The following is a 27,051-nucleotide window of genomic DNA, read 5'->3' on the forward strand; positions in this document are numbered from 1 at the left end:
GCACCAGAAAAAACAGACAACAAAGGCCACATTCATTCACACTCAGTCTCTAGCTGTCATGTGTAATGCACTGAAACCTCAGCTCCCTATCCACATCCAGGGCCCACAGACCTTTCCATGGTTTACCCAAGCGCTTCACAAGCCCTGGTTCAGTCCAGTGACAGCATGTCAACCCCAGTATACCACATCGTTCCAATTCACTCTATTCCATTAACGCCTTTCACCCTCCTGTAAATATAAATGGCATGAGGGGAGTGGGTGAGATATGGGATGTATCTAGGGAAGTAGTGGTGGCATGTTTAAGAAATGCATATGGCATGAGAAAGGTAAGAGGTGCGCAGATTAGAAAGGGTAGTGAGTGGTGGGATGAAGAAGTAAAGTTTTTAATGAAAGAGAAAAGAGAGGTGTTTGCAAGATTCTTGAATGGAAGGAGTGCAAATGATTGAGAGATGGATAAGAAAAAGCAGCAGGAGGTGAAGAGGAAGGTACATGGATTGTAAATGAGGGCAAAAGAGAGATGGGGTCAAAGAGAATCATGAAGCTTTAGGGAGAATAAAAGATGTTTTGGAAGGAAGTAAATAAAAGCATAAGACAGAGAACAAATGGAAACATCAGTGAAGGGGACAAGGGGGGAAGACATAACAGGTAATGATAAAGAGAGAAGGAGATGGAGTGAGCATTTTGAAGAATTGGTGAATGTGTTTGATGACAGAGTGGCAGATGTAGGGTGTTCTGGTCGAAGTAGCGTGGGAAGTGATATAGTCAGGAGGAGTGGTTTGGTGAAGAGAAAAGAGGTGGTAAAATCCTTGTGGAAGATGATATCCAGCAAGCAGTGGGTTTGGATAGTATTGCAGTTGAATTTATTAAGAAAGAGAGTGACTATGTTGTTGACTGGTTGGTAAAGATATTCGCTGTATGTACGGATAATGATGAGGTGCCTGAGGATTGGCGGAATGCATGTATAGTGCCACTGTACAAGGGCAAAGGGAATAAAGTTGAGTGTGCAAACTACAGAGGCATAAGTTTGATGAGTGTTCCTGGAAAATTGTATAGGAGGGTACTGACTGAGAGGGTGAAAGCATGTACAGAGAATAAGATTGGGGAGTAGCAGTGTCTTTCAGAAGTGGTAAAGTTTGTGTGGATCAGGTGTTTGCTTTGAAGAATAAGTGTGAGAAATACAAAACAGATGGATTTGTATGTAGCATTTATGGATCTGGAGAAGGCATATGATTGGGTTGACAGAGATGCTTTGTGGAAGGTCTTAAGAGTATACGGTGTAGAAGGTAAGCTACTAGAAGCAGATGTTTTTATGAAAGATGTAAGACATGTGGACGAGTAGGAAGAGAGGAGAGCAACTGCTTCCCAGTAAAGGTTGGTCTGCAACAGGGGTATGTGATGTCCACATGATAAGTGCAAGAGTTTTCGACATAAACATCTATACACATGTACATATTCATATTTGCTTGCCTTCATCCATTCCCAACGCCACCCTACCCCACAGGACACAACATTGTCACCCCTGCATCAGCAAGGTAGTGTCAGGAAAACAGACAAAAAAAGGTTACATTTGTTCCCACTCAGTCTCCAGCTGTCATGTGTAATACAACAAACCACAGCTCCCTATTCGTATCCAGGTAACAAAGACTTTTCCATAGCTTACCCCAGATGTTTCACATGCCTTGGTTCAGTCAAATGACAGCACACTGACCCCGGTATACCCTACTGTAAGTTCAAGCTTTGACCACTCAAAATCCTTTTCCCTCTATCCTTTCACCTCCAATTAGGTCTCCTGCTTCTCCTTGTTTCCTCCACCTCTGGTTATATTTCCTCTTTGTCAACCTTTCCTCTCATTTTCTCCATATGTCCAAACCATTTCAACAAACCCTCTTCTGCTCTCTAAAGCACACTTTTTTTCCACACATCTCTCTTACCGTTTCATTACATGTTCGATTAAACCACCTCACACCACATATCATCCTCAAACATTTCATTTCCAACACATCCACCCTCCTCCATACAACCCTATCTCAATCCCATGCCGCACAACTATATAATATTGTTGGAACTACTGCATTGCTCTCCAAGATAATGCTTGCTCTTTCCACACATTCTTCATTACTCCCAGAACCTTCGCCCCTTCCCCACCCTGACTCACTTCTGCTTCCATACTTCCACTTGCTGTGAAGTCCACTCCCAAATATCTAAAACACTTCACTTCCAACAATTCCTCTCCATTCAAACTTACATCACAACTAACTTATCTCTCAACCCTGCAGAACCTTGCTCTTATTCACATTTACTCTAAGCTTTCTCCTTTCACATGCTTTTCTAAACTCAATTCACCAACTCCTGCAGTTTCTCACTCGAATCAGCCACCAGTGCTGTGTCATCGAAGAATAACAACTGACTTACTTCCCAAGGCCCTCTCATCCCCAACAGACTGCATAGTCAACCCCTCTCCAAAACTCTTGCACTCACCTCCCATAAACAAATTAAATACCATGAGGACATCACACACCCCTGCCACACACTGACCTTCACTGGGAACCACTCACTCTCCTCTCTTCCTTCTCGTACACATACCTTGATAAAAACTTTTCGCTGCTTCTAGCTGCTTAACTCCCACATCATATACTCTTATGACCTTCCACAAAGCATCTCTATTAACCCCATCATATACCTTCTCCGAATCCGTAAATGCTACATACAAATCCACCTGTTTTTCTAAGTATTTCACACACAAATTCTTCAAAGCAAACACCTGATCCACACATCCTCTATCACTTCTGAAACCACACTGCTCCTCCACAATCTGATGCTCTGTATATGCCTTCACACTGCCCTCCCATAAAACTTTCCAGGGATACTCAACAAATTTATGCCTCTGTAGTTTGAACACTCACTTTTATCCTCTTTGCCTTAATATAATGGTACTATACATGCATTCCATCAATCCTCAGGAGCTTCACCATGATCCATATATAAAGTGAATATCCTTACCAACCAATCAACAACACAGTCACCCCTTTCTTAAAAAATTCAACTACAATACCTTCCAAACCTACTGCCTTGCCGGATTTCATCTTCCACAAGGCTTTCACTACCTCTTCTCTTCTCTCTTAATCAAACCACTTTCTCTGACTCACTCACTTCGCACACCATCCCAACCAAATCACCCTACATCTGCCACTCTGTCAAACTCATTCAACAAACCTTCATAATGCTCATTCCATCTCCTTCACACGTCATCACTACCTGTTATCACTTCCCTCCCTTACCCCCTGAGAATGGACATGGAAGCTAATGGAAACATGGAAGTAGAAATGCTACATTGGATGGCTGAGGGGGTGAAGGTGCTGGGAGTATTAAGCAATGTGTGGAGAGAGAAGTCATTACATGGGAAGGCAAAAATGGGTATGTTTGAAGGTCCCAAAAATGTTGTATGGAAGTGAGGCATAGTCTATAGATGAGGATGTATGAAGGGTGGATGTGTTGGAAATGAAATGAGGACAATATGTGGAAAGCACTCTGACCAAGTAAGTAATAAAAGGGTAAGGGATAGATATGGTAAAAAGTGTGTGACTGAGACAGCTGAGAAGGTGTACTTACATAATTTGGACATAAGAAGGGAAGGAGTGGGAACAGGTTAACAGAGAGAGTATGACAAAAGCATAGTAGAAAAGATGTGGGAGACTGAACTGAAGATTGAAAGGATGGAGAGAATAAAATTTTGAGAGTTTAGGAGCATAAAAGTTATGCATGGGATGGAGTGAACTGAAGCAATGAGGTGTACAGGATATAATGTCAGTGGAGTGAACCAGGATATGTGAAGCAGCCAAAAGGGAAACCACAAAAAGGTCTCTGGTGCTTGGATGTGGATATGGGGCTTTGGCTTTGGTGCATTATAAATGATAACTAAAGTATCAATGTGAGCAAATGAGGCCTTTCTCTATCTGTTCCTGGCACTGTTTCAGAAATGCAGGAAATGACAAACAAGTTTGAAAGAAAGAAAGGAAAAAGAAGATTAGATAATAGATAGAAGTATCTAACATTTAGAAATAAGTGCATCCACATATCTGCCACACACTAGAAAGTACTATGCTGAAAAATGTCAAAAGTTGAATGTATAACTCACCCCTTCATGCAAAAAATTAATAAGTAGACTAAGTGATGGCATCACTGCTTGTGGATATCTATCAGAAACCTCAGTAAGAAATTGCGCAAAATTGCGTAGACCGGAAGTGTCCTTCATCAAGTCTCTTGCATCCATTTTGGATATTTCTCTAATCAGCTCAGACACCACTGATTTTATTCCAAAGGATCTAATAAGAAGAAGTACACCCTGGACAGCAGGCATCACCATATGGTCAAAGTGCTGAAGAAGCTGTGGAAAAATAATAATCATTATTAATGTGTAGTTTCCATGAACTGAAACTTAACCAAGATGAGAAATTCAATATAAACGATGCAATCTTTTAATTTTCTTTCTGTCAAATCTAAATACAGTTTTCATCCTACAGATGATATTTCTTTTACTAGGTGCACAGCAGTACACAAAAATTTCCCACAAATACTGTGACCACCAAACTACTCATATGACAATGTGATAAATCTGACATGAATTCTAGAAATATCAACAAAGTTTTCTACACAAAAGGCAGCCAACTATCCATATGACACAGTTGCCAACTGCTTGTAAACTGTGGTACATAGGAAATAAGTGAAGCAGCTGAAGGAATAATATGCAATGCTATAGATAATATCAACAAAGTTTTCTACACAAAAGACAGTCAACTATCCATATGACACAGTTGCCAACTGCTTGTAAACTGTGGTACATAGGAAATAAGTGAAGCAGCTGAAGGAATAATATGCACTGCTATAGATAAAGCTACTTGATGGAAGGTTTAGAAAATTGCAGGGCATGCAAGATTTGAGCTTGCTTGCTAAAAGAGACTGTAGAGAAAGTGTGAAAACCAGAGAGTGATGCTTTTACACTGGGGATCTAGCTGAGATCAGTAGTGCAGGAGGTTAAACATAAATACTTTTTGGCTTGGAACATCATAAACCAGTTAAGGAAGAAAACGGAAAGAGTGAAGATGTGCAAATCAAAAGATTACTGGAGGTTATGGGATTGCCTGATGCAACTTCCATGCACCACCTGTCCCACAACTGTCATAAGTATGTGTGCTCAATGTTATGGGCATTTCCTCTTCTTCCATCAACTTCTAGGACATCAAAACTTGCCCCTCTTGACTGCTCGTACTCTTTGATCATTCTCCTATCATTCCTCTTGTTTTTATCATACCTGATCGTTTCCTGTGTTAGCAAGGTAGTGCCAGGAAACAGACGAAGAAAGACCCATCCACTTACACATATAAACACATGTACGCACATACATGTACACATACCTATATCTTTTTCATGCTTGATCACCATTTCCTGCGTTAGCAAGGTAGCACCAAGAAACAGGTGAGGAAAGACCCATCCACTTTCATGCACATATATACACTTATATTTATTTATTATACTTTGTCGCTGTCTCGCGTGTTAGTGAGGTAGCGCAAGGAAACAGACGAAAGAATGGCCCAACCCACCCACATACACATGTATACACATACAGGTCCAAACACGCAAAAATACATACCTATACATTTCAACATATACATATATATTGGAAAGGATCACAATTTTGCACGTGATCAAGATATTTCTATGAGTCCAGAGGAAAATGAAACACGATAAGTTCCCAAGCGCACTTTCGTGCATTAATCACATCATCAGGGGAGACACAAGGGAGAAATATAAGTCAGTTGATATCCATCGACGAGACAAAGCTAGGATGCCATTTGGTAAACATATGATTGTCCAAAACATACAACAATCATTGTATGTTTTGGACAATAACATGTCTACCAAATGGCATCCTAGCTTCATCTCTTCGATGTATATCAACTGACTTATACTTCTCTCTTGTGTTTTCCCTGAGGATGTGATTATTACACGAAAGTGCACTTGGGAGCTAATCATGTTTCATTTTCCCTGTGGACTCATAGGAATACATATATACATATATATATATATATATATGTATATATGTACAAAGGCAAAGGGGATAAGAGTGAGTGCTCAAATTACAGAGGTATAAGTTTGTTGAGTATTCCTGGTAAATTATATGGGAGGATATTGATTGAGAGGGTGAAGGCATGTACAGAGCATCAGATTGGGGAAGAGCAGTGTGGTTTCAGAAGTGGTAGAGGATGTGTGGATCAGGTGTTTGCTTTGAAGAATGTATGTAAGAAATACTTAGAAAAGCAAATGGATTTGTATGTAGCATTTATGGATCTGGAGAAGGCATATGAGAGAGTTGATAGAGATGCTCTGTGGAAGGTATTAAGAATATATGGTGTGGGAGGCAAGTTGTTAGAAGCAGTGAAAAGTTTTTATCGAGGATGTAAGGCATGTGTACGTGTAGGAAGAGAGGAAAGTGATTGGTTCTCAGTGAATGTAGGTTTGCGGCAGGGGTGTGTGATGTCTCCATGGTTGTTTAATTTGTTTATGGATGGGGTTGTTAGGGAGGTGAATGCAAGAGTTTTGGAAAGAGAGGCAAGTATGAAGTCTGTTGGGGATGAGAGAGCTTGGGAAGTGAGTCAGTTGTTGTTCGCTGATGATACAGCGCTGGTGGCTGATTCATGTGAGAAACTGCAGAAGCTGGTGACTGAGTTTGGTAAAGTGTGTGAAAGAAGAAAATTAAGAGTAAATGTGAATAAGAGCAAGGTTATTAGGTACAGTAGGGTTGAGGGTCAAGTCAATTGGGAGGTGAGTTTGAATGGAGAAAAACTGGAGGAAGTGAAGTGTTTTAGATATCTGGGAGTGGATCTGGCAGCGGATGGAACCATGGAAGCAGAAGTGGATCATAGTGTAGGGAAGGGGGCGAAAATTCTGGGAGCCTTGAAGAATGTGTGGAAGTCGAGAACATTATCTCGGAAAGCAAAAATGGGTATGTTTGAAGGAGTAGTGGTTCCAACAATGTTGTATGGTTGCGAGGCGTGGGCTATGGATAGAGTGGTGCACAGGAGGATGGATGTGCTGGAAATGAGATGTTTGAGTACAATGTGTGGTGTGAGGTGGTTTGATCGAGTAAGTAACATAAGGGTAAGAGAGATGTGTGGAAATAAAAAGAGCGTGGTTGAGAGAGCAGAAGAGGGTGTTTTGAAATGGTTTGGGCACATGGAGAGAATGAGTGAGGAAAGATTGACCAAGAGGATATATGTGTCGGAGGTGGAGGGAACGAGGAGAAGAGGGAGACCAAATTGGAGGTGGAAAGATGGAGTGAAGAAGATTTTGTGTGATCGGGGCCTGAACATGCAGGAGGGTGAAAGGAGGGCAAGGAATAGAGTGAATTGGAGCGATGTGGTATACCGGGGTTGACGTGCTGTCAGTGGATTGAATCAGGGCATGTGAAGCGTCTGGGGTAAACCATGGAAGGCTGTGTAGGTATATATATTTTTTTTGCTTTGTCGTTGTCTCCCGCGTTTGCGAGGTAGTGCAAGGAAACAGATGAAAGAAATGGCCCAACCCACCCCCATACACATGTATATACATACGTCCACACACGCAAATATACATACCTACACAGCTTTCCATGGTTTACCCCAGACGCTTCACATGCCCTGATTCATCCACTGACAGCACGTCAACCCCGGTATACCAAATCGATCCAATTCACTCTATTCTTTGCCCTCCTTTCACCCTCCTGCATGTTCAGGCCCCGATCACACAAAATCTTTTTCACTTCATCTTTCCACATCCAATTTGGTCTCCCTCTTCTCCTCGTTCCCTCCACCTCCGACACATATATCCTCTTGGTCAATCTATCCTCACTCATTCTCTCCATGTGCCCAAACCATTTCAAAACACCCTCTTCTGCTCTCTCAACCACGCTCTTTTTATTTCCACACATCTCTCTTACCCTTATGTTACTTACTCGATCAAACCACCTCACACCACACATTGTACTCAAACATCTCATTTCCAGCACATCCATCCTCCTGTGCACCACTCTATCCATAGCCCACGCCTCGCAACCATACAACATTGTTGGAACCACTACTCCTTCAAACATACCCATTTTTGCTTTCCGAGATAATGTTCTCGACTTCCACACATTCTTCAAGGCTCCCAGAATTTTCGCCCCCTTCCCTACACTATGATCCACTTCTGCTTCCATGGTTCCATCCGCTGCCAGATCCACTCCCAGATATCTAAAACACTTTACTTCCTCCAGTTTTTCTCCATTCAAACTTACCTCCCAATTGACCTGACCCTCAACCCTACTGTACCTAATTACCATGCTCTTATTCACATTTACTCTTAACTTTCACCTTTCACACACTTTACCAAACTCAGTCACCAGCTTCTGCAGTTTCTCACATGAATCAGCCACCAGCGCTGTATCATCAGCGAACAACAACTGACTCACTTCCCAAGCTCTCTCATCTCCAACAGACTTCATACTTGCCCCTCTTTCCAAAACTCTTGCATTCACCTCCCTAACAACCCCATCCATAAACAAATTAAAAAACCATGGACACATCACACAACCCTGCCGCAAACCTACATTCACTGAGAACCAATCACTTTCCTCTCTTCCTACACGTACACATGCCTTACATCCTCGATAAAAACTTTTCACTGCTTCTAACAACTTGCCTCCCACACCATATATTCTTAACACCTTCCACAGAGCATCTCTATCAACTCTATCATATGCCTTCTCCAGATCCATAAAAGCTACATACAAATCCATTTGCTTTTTTAAGTATTTCTCACATACATTCTTCAAAGCAAACACCTGATCCACACATCCTCCACCACTTCTCAAACCACACTGCTCTTCCCCAATCTGATGCTCTGTACATGCCTTCACCCTCTCAAGGAATAGTGGTTGTATGGTTGCGAGGCGTGGGCTATGGATAGAGTTGTGCGCAGGAGGATAGATGTGCTGGAAATGAGATGTTTGAGGACAATGTGTGGTGTGAGGTGGTTTGATCGAGTAAGTAACGTAAGGGTAAGAGAGATGTGTGTAAATAAAAAGAGCGTGGTTGAGAGAGCAGAAGAGGGTGTTTTGAAATGGTTTGGGCACATGGAGAGAATGAGTGAGGAAAGATTGACCAAGAGAATATATGTGTCTGAGGTGGAGGGAACGAGGAGAAGAGGGAGACCAAATTGGAGGTGGAAAGATGGAGTGAAAAAGATTTTGTGTGATCGGGGCCTGAACATGCAGGAGGGTGAAAGGAGGGCAAGGAATAGAGTGAATTGGAGCGATGTGGTATACCGGGGTTGACGTGCTGTCAGTGGATTGAATCAAGGCATGTGAAGCGTCTGGGGTAAACCATGGAAAGCTGTGTAGGTATGTGTATCTGCGTGTGTGGACGTATGTATATACATATATACAGCGCTGGTGGCTGATTCATGTGAGAAACTGCAGAAGCTGGTGACTGAGTTTGGTAAAGTGTGTGAAAGAAGAAAGTTAAGAGTAAATGTGAATAAGAGCAAGGTTATTAGGTACAGTAGCGTTGAGGGTCAAGTCAATTGGGAGGTGAGTTTGAATGGAGAAAAACTGGAGGAAGTGAAGTGTTTTAGATATCTGGGAGTGGATCTGGCAGCGGATGGAACCATGGAAGCGGAAGTGGATCATAGGGTGGGGGAGGGGGCGAAAATTCTGGGAGCCTTGAAGAATGTGTGGAAGTCGAGAACATTATCTCGGAAAACAAAAATGAGTATGTTTGAAGGAATAGTGGTTCCAACAATGTTGTATGGTTGCGAGGCGTGGACTATGGATAGAGTTGTGCGCAGGAGGATGGATGTGCAGGAAATGAGATGTTTATGGACAATTTGTGGTGTGAGGTGGTTTGATCGAGTAAGTAACATAAGGGTAAGAGAGATGTGTGGAAATAAAAAGTGTGGTTGAGAGAGCTCTCTCATCCCCAACAGACTTCATCCTTGCCCCTCTTTCCAAAACTCTTGCATTCACCTCCCTAACAACCCCATCCATAAACAAATTAAACAACAACGGAGACATCACACACCCCTGCCGCAAACCTACATTCACTGAGAACCAATCACTTTCCTCTCTTCCTACACGTACACATGCCTTACATCCTCAATAAAAACTTTTCACTGCTTCTAACAACTTGCCTCCCACACCATATATTCTTAATACCTTCCACAGAGCATCTCTATCAACTCTATCATATGCCTTCTCCAGATCCATAAATGCTACATACAAATCCATTTGCTTTTCTAAGTATTTCTCACATACATTCTTCAAAGCAAACACCTGATCCACACATCCTCTACCACTTCTGAAACCACACTGCTCTTCCCCAATCTGATGCTCTGTACATGCCTTCACCCTCTCAATCAATACCCTCCCATACAATTTGCCAGGAATACTCAACAAACTTATACCTCTGTAACTTGAGCACTCACTCTTATCCCCTTTGCTTTTGTACAATGGCACTATGCACGCATTCCGCCAATCCTCAGGCACCTCCATGAGTCATACATACATTAAATAACCTTACCAACCAGTCAACAATACAGTCACCCCCTTTTTTAATAAATTCCACTGCAATACCATCCAAACCTGCTGCCTTGCCGGCTTTCATCTTCCGCAAAGCTTTTACTACCTCTTCTCTGTTTACCAAATCATTTTCCCTAACCCTCGCACTTTGCACACCACCTCGACCAAAACACCCTATATCTGCCACTCTATCATCAAACACATTCAACAATGGAAGGAGGTAAATAAAGTGCGTAAGACAAGGGAGCAAATGGGAACTTCAGTGAAGGGCGCAAATGGGGAGGTGATAACAAGTAGTGGTGATGTGAGAAAGAGATTGAGTGAGTATTTTGAAGGTTTGTTGAATGTGTTTGATGATAGAGTGGCAGATATAGGGTGTTTTGGTCGAGGTGGTGTGCAAAGTGCGAGGGTTAGGGAAAATGATTTGGTAAACAGAGAAGAGGTAGTAAAAGCTTTGCGGAAGATGAAAGCCGGCAAGGCAGCAGGTTTGGATGGTATTGCAGTGGAATTTATTAAAAAAGGGGGTGACTGTATTGTTGACTGGTTGGTAAGGTTATTTAATGTATGTATGATTCATGGAGGTGCCTGAGGATTGGCGGAATGCGTGCATAGTGCCATTGTACAAAGGCAAAGGGGATAAGAGTGAGTGCTCAAATTACAGAGGTATAAGTTTGTTGAGTATTCCTGGTAAATTATATGGGAGGGTATTGATTGAGCGGGTGAAGGCATGTACAGAGCATCAGATTGGGGAAGAGCAGTGTGGTTTCAGAAGTGGTAGAGGATGTGTGGATCAGGTGTTTGCTTTGAAGAATGTATGTGAGAAATACTTAGAAAAGCAAATGGATTTGTATGTAGCATTTATGGATCTGGAGAAGGCATATGATAGAGTTGATAGAGATGCTCTGTGGAAGGTATTAAGAATATATGGTGTGGGAGGAAAGTTGTTAGAAGCAGTGAAAAGTTTTTATCGAGGATGTAAGGCATGTGTACGTGTAGGAGGAGAGGAAAGTGATTGGTTCTCAGTGAATGTAGGTTTGCGGCAGGGGTGTGTGATGTCTCCATGGTTGTTTAATTTGTTTATGGATGGGGTTGTTAGGGAGGTAAATGCAAGAGTTTTGGAAAGAGGGGCAAGTATGAAGTCTGTTGGGGATGAGAGAGCTTGGGAAGTGAGTCAGTTGTTGTTCGCTGATGATACAGCGCTGGTGGCTGATTCATGTGAGAAACTGCAGAAGCTGGTGACTGAGTTTGGTAAAGTGTGTGGAAGAAGAAAATTAAGAGTAAATGTGAATAAGAGCAAGGTTATTAGGTACAGTAGGGTTGAGGGTCAAGTCAATTGGGAGGTGAGTTTGAATGGAGAAAAACTGGAGGAAGTAAAGTGTTTTAGATATCTGGGAGTGGATCTGGCAGCGGATGGAACCATGGAAGCGGAAGTGGATCATAGGGTGGGGGAGGGGGCGAAAATTCTGGGGGCCTTGAAGAATGTGTGGAAGTCGAGAACATTATCTCGGAAAGCAAAAATGGGTATGTTTGAAGGAATAGTGATTCCAACAATGTTGTATGGTTGCGAGGCGTGGGCTATGGATAGAGTTGTGCGCAGGAGGATGGATGTGCTGGAAATTGAGATGTTTGAGGACAATGTGTGGTGTGAGGTGGTTTGATCGAGTGAGTAACGTAAGGGTAAGAGAGATGTGTGGAAATAAAAAGAGCGTGGTTGAGAGAGCAGAAGAGGGTGTTTTGAAGTGGTTTGGGCACATGGAGAGGATGAGTGAGGAAAGATTGACCAAGAGGATATATGTGTCGGAGGTGGAGGGAGCAAGGAGAAGAGGGAGACCAAATTGGAGGTGGAAAGATGGAGTGAAAAAGATTTTGGGTGATCGGGGCCTGAACATGCAGGAGGGTGAAAGGAGGGCAAGGAATAGAGTGAATTGGAGTGATGTGGTATACCGGGGTTGACGTGCTGTCAGTGGATTGAATCAAGGCATGTGAAGCGTCTGGGGTAAACCATGGAAAGCTGTGTAGGTATGTATATTTGCGTGTGTGGACGTATGTATATACATGTGTATGGGGGGGTTGGGCCATTTCTTTCGTCTGTTTCCTTGCGCTACCTCGCAAACGCGGGAGACAGCGACAAAGTATAAAAAAAAATATATATATATGTCTGATCATTATCTTGTGGAGGCTAAGGTGAAGATTAGTATGGGTTTTCAGAAAAGAGGAGTGAATGTTGGGGTGAAGAAGGTGGTGAGAGTAAGTGAGCTTGGGAAGGAGACCTGTGTGGGGAAGTACCAGGAGAGACTGTGTACAGAATGGAAAAAGGTGAGAACAATGGAAGTAAGGGGAGTGGGGGAGGAATGGGATGTATTTAGGGAATCAGTGATGGATTGCGCAAAAGATGCTTGTGGCATGAGAAGAGTGGGAGGTGGGCTGTTTAGAAAGGGTAGTGTGTGGTGGGATGAAGAAGTAAGAGTATTAGTGAAAGAGAAGAGAGAGGCATTTGGACGATTTTTGCAGGGAAAAAATGCAATTGAGTGGGAGAAGTATAAAAGAAAGACACAGGAGGTCAAGAGAAAGGTGCAAGAGGTGAAAAAAAGGGCAAATGAGAGTTGGGGTGAGAGACTATCAGTAAATTTTAGGGAGAATAAAAAGATGTTCTGGAAGGAGGTAAATAGGGTGCGTAAGACAAGGGAGCAAATGGGAACTTCAGTGAAGGGCGTAAATGGGGAGGTGATAACAAGTAGCGGTGATGTGAGAAGGAGATGGAATGAGTATTTTGAAGGTTTGTTGAATGTGTCTGATGACAGAGTGGCAGATATAGGGTGTTTTGGTCGAGGTGGTGTGCAAAGTGAGAGGGTTAGGGAAAATGATTTGGTAAACAGAGAAGAGGTAGTAAAAGCTTTGCGGAAGATGAAAGCCGGCAAGGCAGCAGGTTTGGATGGTATTGCAGTGGAATTTATTAAGAAAGGGGGTGACTGTATTGTTGACTGGTTGGTAAGGTTATTTAATGTATGTATGACTCATGGTGAGGTGCCTGAGGATTGGCGGAATGCGTGCATAGTGCCATTGTACAAAGGCAAAGGGGATAAGAGTGAGTGCTCAAATTACAGAGGTATAAGTTTGTTGAGTATTCCTGGTAAATTATATGGGAGGGTATTGATTGAGAGGGTGAAGGCATGTACAGAGCATCAGATTGGGGAAGAGCAGTGCGGTTTCAGAAGTGGTAGAGGATGTGTGGATCAGGTGTTTGCTTTGAAGAATGTATGTGAGAAATACTTAGAAAAGCAAATGGATTTGTATGTAGCATTTATGGATCTGGAGAAGGCATATGATAGAGTTGATAGAGATGCTCTGTGGAAGGTATTAAGAATATATGGTGTGGGAGGCAAGTTGTTAGAAGCAGTGAAAAGTTTTTATCGAGGATGTAAGGCATGTGTACGTGTAGGAAGAGAGGAAAGTGATTGGTTCTCAGTGAATGTAGGTTTGCGGCAGGGGTGTGTGATGTCTCCATGGTTGTTTAATTTGTTTATGGATGGGGTTGTAAAGGAGGTAAATGCAAGAGTCCTGGAAAGAGGGGCAAGTATGAAGTCTGTTGGGGATGAGAGAGCTTGGGAAGTGAGTCAATTGTTGTTCGCTGATGATACAGCGCTGGTGGCTGATTCATGTGAGAAACTGCAGAAGCTGGTGACTGAGTTTGGTAAAGTGTGTGGAAGAAGAAAGTTGAGAGTAAATGTGAATAAGAGCAAGGTTATTAGGTACAGTAGGGGTGAGGGTCAAGTCAATTGGGAGGTGAGTTTGAATGGAGAAAAACTGGAGGAAGTGAAGTGTTTTAGATATCTGGGAGTGGATCTGTCAGCGGATGGAACCATGGAAGCGGAAGTGGATCATAGGGTGGGGGAGGGGGCGAAAATTTTGGGAGCCTTGAAAAATGTGTGGAAGTCGAGAACATTATCTCGGAAAGCAAAAATGGGTATGTTTGAGGGAATAGTGGTTCCAACAATGCTGTATGGTTGCGAGGCGTGGGCTATGGATAGAGATGTGCGCAGGAGGATGGATGTGCTGGAAATGAGATGTTTGAGGACAATGTGTGGTGTGAGGTGGTTTGATCGAGTAAGTAACGTAAGGGTAAGAGAGATGTGTGGAAATAAAAAGAGCGTGGTTGAGAGAGCAGAAGAGGGTGTTTTGAAATGGTTTGGGCACATGGAGAGAATGAGTGAGGAGAGATTGACCAAGAGGATATATGTGTCGGAGGTGGAGGGAACGAGGAGAAGAGGGAGACCAAATTGGAGGTGGAAAGATGGAGTGAAAAAGATTTTGTGTGATCGGGGCCTGAACATGCAGGAGGGTGAAAGGAGGGCAAGAAATAGAGTGAATTGGAGTCATGTGGTATACAGGGGTTGACGTGCTGTCAGTGGATTGAAGCAAGGCATGTGAAGCGTCTGGGGTAAACCATGGAAAGCTGTGTAGGTATGTATATTTGCATGTGTGGACGTGTGTATGTACATGTGTATGGGGGGGGGGGGGCCATTTCTTTCGTCTGTTTCCTTGCGCTACCTCGCAAACGCGGGAGACAGCGACAAAGTATAAAAAAAAAAAAAAAAAAAAAAAATATATATATATATATATATATCCCTGGGGATAGGGGAGAAAGAATACTTCCCACGTATTCCCTGCGTGTCGTAGAAGGCGACTAAAAGGGAAGGGAGCAGGGGGGCTGGAAATCCTCCCCTCTCGTTTTTTTTTAATTTTCCAAAAGAAGGAACAGAGAAGGGGGCCAGGTGAGGATATTCCCTCAAAGGCCCAGTCCTCTGTTCTTAACGCTACCTCGCTATCGCGGGAAATGGCGAATAGTATGAAAAAAAAAAAAAAAATATATATATATATATATATATATATATATATATATATATATATATATATATATATTCTTTATATATAGGATGAGGAAATGTCCCAGTTGCCAACGGAACTACCTTGGCCCACCAGTGATGCTACTACGTTTGTGAATCAAGAACCATTGCAACACAAACCTCGCTAGGTGGTAGTGTCCCGCAGTGTATCGAGACAGACTTACCCAGAACTTTTTTTAAAGGGGAAGTAAATGTTTATAGTTGTGTTACTGGAGTGATAGTTTTCATACATGGTGCTTTGACAAGAAAATAGTGAAATTGAAAAAATGTAGCTTAGACATTGAAGCTTATTGATACAGTGGTTAAATTAATGAGAACTACTATTGATGTTTGTGTAAATAAATTAAACATTTCCTTTTTCCATAGCCAGAGGTTGAACCATTATGTGACATTCATTTTTTCATTTCATTTCAAGCTAGAAGTTTCAGTTTTCTAAATTGTTTCTTGCATTTTTCACATGTATATATATGTATGGGTGTGTGTGTGCATGTGTGCGTGTGTGTGTGTGTGTGTATGTGTATATATATATGTATATTATCCCTGGGGATAGGGGTGAAAGAATACTTCCCACGGATTCCTCGCGTGTCGTAGAAAGCGACTAGAGGGGACGGGAGCGGGGGGCCAGAAATCCTCCCCTCCTTGTATTTTTTTAACTTTCTAAAATGGGAAACAGAAGAAGGAGTCACGCGGGGAGTGCTCATCCTCCTCGAAGGCTCAGATTGGGGTGCCTAAATGTGTGTGGATGTAACCAAGATGTGAAAAAAGGAGAGATAGGTAGTATGTTTGAGGAAAGGAACCTGGATGTTTTGGCTCTGAGTGAAACGAAGCTCAAGGGTGAAGGGGAAGAGTGGTTTGGGAATGTCTTGGGAGTAAAGTCAGGGGTTAGTGAGAGGACAAGAGCAAGGGAAGGAGTTGCAGTACTCCTGAAACAGGAGTTGTGGAAGTATGTGATAGAATGTAAGAAAGTAAATTCTCGATTAATATGGGTAAACTGAAATATATATATATATATATATATATATATATATATATATATATATATATATATATATTGATACAGTGGTTAAATTGATGAAAACTGCTATTGACGTTTGTGTAAATAAATTATACATTTCCTTTTTTCCATAGCCAGAGGTTGAACCATTATGTGACATTCATTTTTTTCATTCATTTCAAGCTAGAAGTTTCAGTTTTCTAATTGTTTCTTACATTTTTCATATGTATATATATGTATGTGTGTGTGTGTGTGTATATGTGCGTATGTATGTGTATGTGTGTGTATGTGTATATGTATATATATATATATGTGTATATTATCCCTGGGGATAGGGGTGAAAGAATACTTCCCACGTATTCCTTGCGTGTCGTAGAAAGCGACTAGAGGGGACGGGAGCGGGGGGGCCAGAAATCCTCCCCTCCTTGTATTAACTTTCTAAAATGGGAAACAGAAGAAGGAGTCACGCGGGGAGGGCTCATCCTCCTCGAAGGCTCAGAGTGGGGTGCCTAAATGTGTGTGGATGTAACCAAGATGTGAAAAAAGGAGAGATAGGTAGTATGTTTGAGGAAAGGAACCTGGATGTTTTGGCTCTGAGTGAAACGAAGCTCAAGGGTAAAGGGGAAGAGTGGTTTGGGAATGTCTGGGGAGTAAAGTCAGGGGTTAGTGAGAGGACAAGAGCAAGGGAAGGAGTAGCAATACTCCTGAAACAGGAGTTGTGGGAGTATGTGATAGAGTGTAAGAAAGTAAACTCTCGATTAATATGGGTAAAACTGAAAGTTGATGGAGAGAGGTGGGTGATTATTGGTGCATATGCACCTGGGCATGAGAAGAAAGATCAAGAGAGGCAAGTGTTTTGGGAGCAGCTGAATGAGTGTGTTAGTGGTTTTGATGCACGAGACCGGGTTATAGTGATGGGTGATTTGAATGCAAAGGTGAGTAATGTGGCAGTTGAGGGAATAATTGGTATACATGGGGTGTTCAGTGTTGTAAATGGAAATGGTGAAAAGCTTGTAGATTTATGTGCTGAAAAAGGACTGATGATTGGGAATACCTGGTTTAAAAAGCGAGATATACATAAGTATACTTATGTAAGTAGGAGAGATGGCCAGAGAGCGTTATTGGATTACGTGTTAATTGACAGGCGTGCGAAAAGAGAGACTTTTGGATGTTAATGTGCTGAGAGGCGCAACTGGAGGGATGTCTGATCATTATCTTGTGGAGGCTAAGGTGAAGATTTGTATGGGTTTTCAGAAAAGAAGAGTGAATGTTGGGGTGAAGAGGGTGGTGAGAGTAAGTGAGCTTGAGAAGGAGACCTGTGTGAGGAAGTACCAGGAGAGACTGAGTACAGAATGGAAAAAGGTGAGAACAATGGAAGCAAGGGGAGTGGGGGAGGAATGGGATGTATTTAGGGAATCAGTGATGGATTGCGCAAAAGATGCTTGTGGCATGAGAAGAGTGGGAGGTGGGTTGATTAGAAAGGGTAGTGAGTGGTGGGATGAAGAAGTAAGAGTATTAGTGAAAGAGAAGAGAGAGGCATTTGGACGATTTTTGCAGGGAAAAAATGCAACTGAGTGGGAGTTGTATAAAAGAAAGAGACAGGAGGTCAAGAGAAAGGTGCAAGAGGTGAAAAAAAGGGCAAATGAGAGTTGGGGTGAGAGAGTATCATTAAATTTTAGGGAGAATAAAAAGATGTTCTGGAAGGAGGTAAATAAAGTGCGTAAGACAAGGGAGCAAATGGGAACTTCAGTGAAGGGCGCAAATGGGGAGGTGATAACAAGTAGTGGTGATGTGAGAGGGAGATGGAGTGAGTATTTTGAAGGTTTGTTGAATGTGATTGATGATAGAGTGGCAGATATAGGGTGTTTTGGTCGAGGTGGTGTGCAAAGTGAGAGGGTTAGGGAAAATGATTTGGTAAACAGAGAAGAGGTAGTGAAAGCTTTGCAGAAGATGAAAGCCGGCAAGGCAGCAGGTTTGGATGGTATTGCAGTGGAATTTATTAAAAAAGGGGGTGACTGTATTGTTGACTGGTTGGTAAGGTTATCTAATGTATGTATGACTCGTGGTGAGGTGCCTGAGGATTGGCGGAATGCGTGCATAGTGCCATTGTACAAAGGCAAAGGGGATAAGAGTGAGTGCTCAAATTACAGAGGTATAAGTTTGTTGAGTATTCCTGGTAAATTATATGGGAGGGTATTGACTGAGAGGGTGAGGGCATGTACAGAGCATCAGATTGGTGAAGAGCAGTGTGGTTTCAGAAGTGGTAGAGGATGTGTGGATCAGGTGTTTGCTTTGAAGAATGTATGTGAGAAATACTTAGAAAAGCAAATGGATCTGTATGTAGCATTTATGGATCTGGAGAAGGCATATGATAGAGTTGATAGAGATGCTCTGTGGAAGGTATTAAGAATATATGGTGTGGGAGGAAAGTTGTTAGAAGCAGTGAAAAGTTTTTATCGAGGATGTAAGGAATGTGTACGTGTAGGAAGAGAGGAAAGTGATTGGTTCTCAGTGAATGTAGGTTTGCGGCAGGGGTGTGTGATGTCTCCATGGTTGTTTAATTTGTTTATGGATGGGGTTGTTAGGGAGGTAAATGCAAGAGTTTTGGAAAGAGGGGCAAGTATGAAGTCTGTTGGGGATGAGAGAGCTTGGGAAGTGAGTCAGTTGTTGTTCGCTGATGATACAGCGCTGGTGGCTGATTCATGTGAGAAACTGCAGAAGCTGGTGACTGAGTTTGGTAAAGTGTGTGGAAGAAGAAAGTTAAGAGTAAATGTGAATAAGAGCAAGGTTATTAGGTACAGTAGGGTTGAGGGTCAAGTCAATTGGGAGGTGAGTTTGAATGGAGAAAAACTGGAGGAAGTGAAGTGTTTTAGATATCTGGGAGTGGATCTGGCAGCGGATGGAACCATGGAAGCGGAAGTGGATCATAGGGTGGGGGAGGGGGCGAAAATTCTGGGGGCCTTGAAGAATGTGTGGAAGTCGAGAACATTATCTCGGAAAGCAAAAATGGGTATGTTTGAAGGAGTAGTGGTTCCAACAATGTTGTATGGTTGTGAGGCGTGGGCTATGGATAGAGTTGTGCGCAGGAGGATGGATGTGCTGGAAATGAGATGTTTGAGGACAATGTGTGGTTTGATCGAGTGAGTAACGTAAGGGTAAGAGAGATGTGTGGAAATAAAAAGAGCATGGTTGAGAGAGCAGAAGAGGGTGTTTTGAAGTGGTTTGGGCACATGGAGAGAATGAGTGAGGAAAGATTGACCAAGAGGATATATATGTCGGAGGTGGAGGGAACGAGGAGAAGAGGGAGACCAAATTGGAGGTGGAAAGATGGAGTGAAAAAGATTTTGTGTGATCGGGGCCTGAACATGCAGGAGGGTGAAAGGAGGGCAAGGAATAAAGTGAATTGGAGCGATGTGGTATACCGGGGTTGACGTGTTGTCAGTTGATTGAATCAAGGCATGTGAAGCGTCTGGGGTAAACCATGGAAAGCTGTGTAGGTATGTATATTTGCGTGTGTGGACGTATGTATATACATGTGTATGGGGGGGTTGGGCCATTTCTTTCGTCTGTTTCCTTGCGCTACCTCGCAAACGCGGGAGACAGCGACAAAGTATAATAAAAAAAAAATATATTTTTCTTTTTTTTCATACTTTGTCGCTGTCTCCCGCGTTTGCACATATATGCACATGTACATAATTCATTTCATCCCTGGGGATGGGGAGAAAGAATACTTCCCACGCATTCCTCACGTGTCGTAGAAGGCGACTAGAGGGGACGGGAGTGGGGGGCCAGAAATCCTCCCCTCATTGTATTTTAACTTTCTAAAATGGGAAACAGAAGAAGGAGTCACGCGGGGAGTGCTCATCCTCCTTGGTGGATGTAACCAAGATGTGAAAAAAGGAGAGATAGGTAGTATGTTTGAGGAAAGGAACCTGGATGTTTTGACTCTGAGTGAAATGAAGCTTAAGGGTAAAGGGGAAGAGTGGTTTGGGAATGTCTGGGGAGTAAAGTCAGGGGTTAGTGAGAGGACAAGAGCAGGTGAAGGAGTAGCACTACTCCTGAAACAGGAGTTGTGGGAGTATGTGATAGAGCGTAAGAAAGTAAATTCTAGATTAATATGGGTAAAACTGAAAGTTGATGGAGAGAGATGGGTGATTATTGGTGCATATGCACCTGGGCATGAGAAGAAAGATCATGATATTCAAGTGTTTTGGGAGCAGATGAATGAGTGTGTTAGTGGTTTTGATGCACAAGACCGGGTTATAGTGATGGGTGATTTGAATGCAAAGGTGAGTAATGTGGCAGTTGAGAGAATAATTGGTATACATGGGATGTTCAGTGTTGTAAATGGAAATGGTGAAAAGCTTTTGGATTTATGTGCTGAAAAAGGACTGGTGATTGGGAATACCTGGTTTAAAAAGCGAGATATACAAAAGTATACGTATGTAAGTAAGAGAAATGGCCAGAGAGCGTTATTGGATTACGTGTTAATTGACAGGCGTGCGAAAGAGAGACTTTTGAATGTTAATGTGCTAAGAGGTGCAACTTGAGGGATGTCTGATCATTATCTTGTGGAGGCAAAGGTGAAGATTTGTATGGGTTTTCAGAAAAGAAGAGAGAATATTGGGGTGAAGAGGGTGGTGAGAGTAAGTGAGCTTGGGAAGGAGACTTGTGTGAGGAAGTACCAGGAGAGACTGAGTACAGAATGGAAAAAGGTGAGAACAAAGGACATAAAGGGGAGTGGGGGAGGAATAGGACGTATTTAGGGAAGCAGTGATGGCTTGCGCAAAAGATGCTTGTGGCATGAGAAGCGTGAGAGGTGGGTTGATTAGAAAGGGTAGTGAGTGGTGGGATGAAGAAGTAAGATTATTAGTGAAAGAGAAGAGAGAGGCATTTGGACGATTTTTGCAGGGAAGAAATGCAATTGAGTAGATGTATAAAAGAAAGAGACAGGAGGTCAAGAGAAAGGTGCAAGAGGTGAAAAAGAGGGCAAATGAGAGTTGGGGTGAGAGAGTATCATTAAACTTTAGGGAGAATAAAAAGATGTTCTGGAAGGAGGTAAATAAAGTGTGTAAGACAAGGGAGCAAATGGGAACTTCAGTGAAGGGGACTAATGGGGAGGTGATAACAAGTAGTGGTGATGTGAGAAGGAGATGGAGTGAGTATTTTGAAGGTTTGTTGAATGTGTTTGATGATAGAGTGGCAGATATAGGGTTTTTGGTCGAGGTGGTGTGCAAAGTGAGAGGGTTAGGGAAAATGATTTGGTAAACAGAGAAGAGGTAGTAAAAGCTTTGCGGAAGATGAAAGCCGGCAAGGCAGCAGGTTTGGATGGTATTGCAGTGGAATTTATTAAAAAAGGGGGTGACTGTATTGTTGACTGGTTGGTAAGGTTATTTAATGTATGTATAATTCATGGTGAGGTGCCTGAGGATTAACGGAATGCGTGCATAGTGCCATTGTACAAAGGCAAAGGGGATAAGAGTGAGTGCTCAAATTACAGAGGTATAAGTTTGTTGAGTATTCCTGGGAAATTATATGGGAGGGTATTGATTGAGAGGGTGAAGGCATGTACAGAGCATCAGATTGGGGAAGAGCAGTGTGGTTTCAGAAGTGGTAGAGGATGTGTGGATCAGGTGTTTGCTTTGAAGAATGTATGTGAGAAATACTTAGAAAAGCAAATGGATTTGTATGTAGCATTTATGGATCTGGAGAAGGCATATAATAGAGTTGATAGAGATGCTCTGTGGAAGGTACTAAGAATATATGGTGTGGGAGGAAAGTTGTTAGAAGCAGTGAAAAGTTTTTATCGAGGATGTAAGGCATGTGTACGTGTAGGAAGAGAGGAAAGTGATTGGTTCTCAGTTAATGTAGGTTTGCGGCAGGGGTGTGTGATGTCTCCATGGTTGTTTAATTTGTTTATGGATGGGGTTGTTAGGGAGGTGATTGCAAGAGTTTTGGAAAGAGGGGCAAGTATGAAATCTGTTGGGGATGAGAGAGCTTGGGAAGTGAGTCAGTTGCTGTTCGCTGATGAAACAGCGCTGGTGGCTGATTCATGTGAGAAACTGTAGAAGCTGGTGACTGAAATTTGGTAAAGTGTGTGAAAGAAGAAAGTTAAGAGTAAATGTGAATAAGAGCAAGGTTATTAGGTACAGTAGGGTTGAGGGTCAAGTCAATTGGGAGGTAAGTTTGAATGGAGAATAACTGGAGGAAGTAAAGTGTTTTAGTTATCTGGGAGTGGATCTGGCAGCGGATGGAACCATGGAAGTGGAAGTGAATCATAGGGTGAAGGAGGGGGCAAAAATCCTGGGAGCCATGAAAAATGTGTGGAAGTCGAGAACATTATCTCGGAAAGCAAAAATGGGTATGTTTGAAGGAATAGTGGTTCCAACAATGTTGTATGGTTGCGAGGTGTGGGCTATGGATAGAGTTGTGCGCAGGAGGGTGGATGTGCTGAAAATGAGATGTTTGAGGACAATATGTGGTGAGGTGGTTTGATCGAGTAAGTAATGTAAGGGTAAGAGAGATGTGTGGAAATAAAAAGAGCATGGTTGAGAGAGCAGAAGAGGGTTTTGAAATGGTTTGGGCACATGGAGAGAATGAGTGAGGAAAGAATGACCAAGAGGATATATGTGTCGGAGGTGGAGGGAATGAGGAGAAGTGGTAGACCAAATTGGAGGTGGAAAGATGGAGTGAAAAAGATTTTGAGTGATTGGGGCCTGAACATGCAGGAGGGTGAAAGGCGGGCAAGGAATAGAGTGAATTGGATCGATGTGGTATACCGGGGTCGACGTGCTGTCAATGGATTGAATCAGGGCATGTGAAGCGTCTGGGGTAAACCATGGAAAGTTGTGTGGGGCCTGGATGTGGAAAGGGAGCTGTGGTTTTGGGCATTATTGCATGACAGCTAGAGACTGAGTGTGAATGAATGGGGCCTTTGTTATCTTTTCCTAGCGTTACCTCGCACACATGAGGGGGGAGGGGGATGTTATTCCATGTGTGGCGAGGTGGCGATGGGAATGAATAGAGGCAGACAGTGTGAATTGTGTGCATGTGTATATATGTATGTGTCTGTGTGTGTATATATATATGTGTACATTGAGATGTATGGGTATGAATATTTGCGTGTGTGGACGTGTATGTATATATATGTGTACGGGGGTGGGTTGGGCCATTTCTTTCGTCTGTTTCCTTGTGCTACCTCGCAAACGCGGGAGACAGTGACAAAGCAAAATAAATAAATAAATAAATACATAATTCATACTTCCTGCCCTTATTCATTCCCGATGCCACCCTGCCACACATGAAATGACAACCCCCTCCTCCCGCAGGCACACAAGGTAGCACTAGGAAAAGAAAACAAAGGCCACATTCATTCACACTCATACTCTAGCTGTCATGTATAATGCACTAAAACAACAGCTCCCTTTCCACATCCAGGCCCCACAAATCTTTCCATGGTTTACCCAAAACGCTTCACATGCCTTGGTTCAATCCGCTGACAGCACATTGACCCCGGTATACCACATCATTCCAATTCAATCAATTCCTTGCACGCCTTTCACCCTCCTGCATGTTCAGGCCCTGATCGCTCAAAATCTTTTTCACTCCATCCTTCCACCTCCAATTTGATCTGCTTCTCCTTGTTCCCTCCACATCTGACACATAACTTCTTTGTCAACATTTCCTCACTCATTCTCTCCATATGTCTAAACCATTTCAACACACCCTCTTCTGCTCTCTAAAATGCACTCTTTATTACCATACATCACCCTTAGCCTTTCATTACATGCTTGATCAAACCACCTCACACCACATATTGTCCTCAAACATTTCATTTCTAACACATCCACCCTCCTCCGTACTTCCCTATCAATAACCCATGCCTCACGACCATATAACATTATTGGAACTATTATTCCTTTAAACATACCCATTGTTGCTCCGAGATAATGCTCTCTCCTTCCACACAATCTTCATCACTCTCAAAACCTTTATCCCCTCTCTCACCCTGTGAATCACTTCCGGTTCCATGGTTCCATTCGCTGCTAAGTCCACTTGCAGATATCTAAAGCATTTCACTTCCTCCAATATTTCTCCATTCAAACTTACATCCCAATTAATTTGTCCCTCAAAGGGGATAAAGATGAGTGTTCAAACCACAAAGGCATAAGTTTGTTGAGTATTCCTTTGAAATTGTATGGGAGGGTATTGATTGAGAGGGTGATAGCATGTGCAAAGCATCAGATTGGGGAAGAGCAGTGTGGTTTCAGAAGTGGTAGAGGATGTGTGAATCACATGCTTGCTTTGAAGAATGTATGTAAGGAATACTTAGAAAAAACAGTTAGATTTGTAAGTAGCATTTATAGATCTGGAAAAGGCATACGATAGGGTTGAGAGATGCTTTGGGGAAGGTTTTGAGAACATATGGTATAGGAGGTATGTTGCTAGAAGCAGTGAAAAGTTTTTACCAAGGATGTAAGGCATGTGAAAGAGTAGGAAGAGAGTGATTGGCTCCCAGTGCATGTCAGTTTGTGGCAGGGGTGTGTGATGTCTCCATGGTTGTTTAACTTGTTTAATGCAGGAGTTTTGGAGAGAGGGGCAAGTATGCAGCCTGTTGGGAATGAGAGGGCCTGGGAAGCGAGTCAGTTGTTGTTTACCAATGATACAGCTCTAGTGGCTGATTCATGTGAGAAACTGCAAAAGTTGGTGACTGAGTCTGGAAAAATGTGCAATAGGAGAAAGTTGAGAGTAAATGTGAGTAAGAGCAACATTATTAGCTTCAGCAGGGTTCAGGGACAAGTTAACTGGGATGCAAGTATGAATGGAGAAAAATTGGAGGAACATATACATACATACACACACACATGCAGACATATACATATATACACATGTACATATTCATACTTGCTTTCTTTCATCCACTCCTGTCGCCCCCAACTCCACAGGAAACAGCAATCGCCACCCCCGTGCTTCACCGAGGTAGCGCCAGGAAAACAGACAAAAAAGGCCACCTTCATTCACACTCAGTCTATATTTGTCATGTGTAATGCATGGAAACCACAGCTCCCTATCCTTATCCAGGCCCCACAGACCTTTCCATGGTTTACCCTAGATGCTTCACATGCTCTGGTTCAGTCCATTGACAGCACTTCGACTCTGGTATACCACATTGTTCCAATTCACTCTATTCCTTGCATGTCTTTCATTCTCCTGTATGTTCAGACCCAGATTGCTCAAAATCTTTTACGCTCCAGCTCCATCCTTCCACCTCCAATTTGGTCTCCCGCTTCTCCTTGTTCCCTCCACCTCTGACATATATATCCTCTTTGTCAATCTTTCCTCTCTCAAGCTCTCCATATGTCCAAACCATCTCAACACACCCTCTTCTGCTCTCTCAACCATACTCTTTTTATTACCACACATCTCTCTTACCCTTTCATTACTTACTCGATCAAACCACCTCACACCACATATTATCCTCAAACATTTCATTCCCAACACATCTAACCTCCTCCGAACAACCATATCTATAGCCCATGCCTCGCAACCATATAACATTGTTGGAACTACTATTCCTTCAAACATACCCATTTTGCTATAAGAGATAACATTCTCTCCTTCCACACATTCTTCATTGCTCCCAGAACCTTTACTCCCTCCCCCATCCTGTGACTCACTTCCGCTTCCATGGTTCCATCCGCTGCTAAGTCCACTCCTAGATATGTAAAACACTTCACTTCCTACAATTTTTCTCTACTCAAACTTACTTCCCAAAAAACTTGTCCATCAACCATACTGAACCTAATAACCTTGCTCTTATTCACATTGACTCTCAACTTTCTCCTTTCACACACTTTACCAAACTCAGTCACCAGCTTCTGCAGTTTCTCACCCGAATAAGCCACCAGAGCTGTATCATCAGCGAACAGCTACTGACTTCCTTCCCAGGCCCTCTCATCCACAACAGACCGCATACTATCCCCTCTCTCCAAAACTCTTGCATTTACCTCCCTAACCACTCCATCCATAAACAAATTAAACAATCATGGAGACATCACACCCCCCTGCTGCAAACCAACATTCACTGGGAGCCAATTACTCTGTTCCTACTCGTACACATGCCTTACTTTTTTGGTAAAACTTTTCACCGCTTCTAGCAATTTACCTCCCACACCATATACTCTTAAAAGCTTCCACAAAGCATCTCTATCCACCCTATCATATGCCTTCTCCAAATCCATAAATGCTACATGCAAATCCATCTGTCTTTCTAAGTATTTCTCATGTACATCTTTCAAAGCAAACACCTGATCCACACATTCTCAACCACTTCTAAAACCACGATGTTCTTCCCCAATCTGATGCTCTATACATGCCTTTACCCTCTCAATCAATACCCTCCCATACAATTTCAAAGGAATACTCAACAAACTGATGCCTCTGTAGTCTGAACACACCTTTATACCATTTGCCTTTGTACAATGGTAAGATATAGGCATAAATTCTGCCAATCCTCAGGCACTTCACCATGAGCCATACATACACTGAATAGCCTTACCAACCAA

At 42.6% G+C, this 27,051-nt stretch overlaps 1 protein-coding gene across 1 annotated transcript in view; it reads right to left on the reverse strand.

The window, feature by feature from the left end:
• LOC139755260 (condensin complex subunit 1-like) overlaps window positions 1-27,051 on the reverse strand; it is a 549,693-nt gene that overhangs the window by 403,253 nt on the left and 119,389 nt on the right. Inside the window, exon 7 of the mRNA XM_071673408.1 lies at window positions 4,136-4,384. Coding sequence (XP_071529509.1) covers window positions 4,136-4,384 — 249 coding nt within the window. The remainder of the gene's footprint in view (window positions 1-4,135; window positions 4,385-27,051) is intronic.

This window comes from Panulirus ornatus, chromosome 1, assembly GCF_036320965.1.
Source record: "Panulirus ornatus isolate Po-2019 chromosome 1, ASM3632096v1, whole genome shotgun sequence".
Lineage (NCBI taxonomy): Eukaryota > Metazoa > Arthropoda > Malacostraca > Decapoda > Palinuridae > Panulirus > Panulirus ornatus.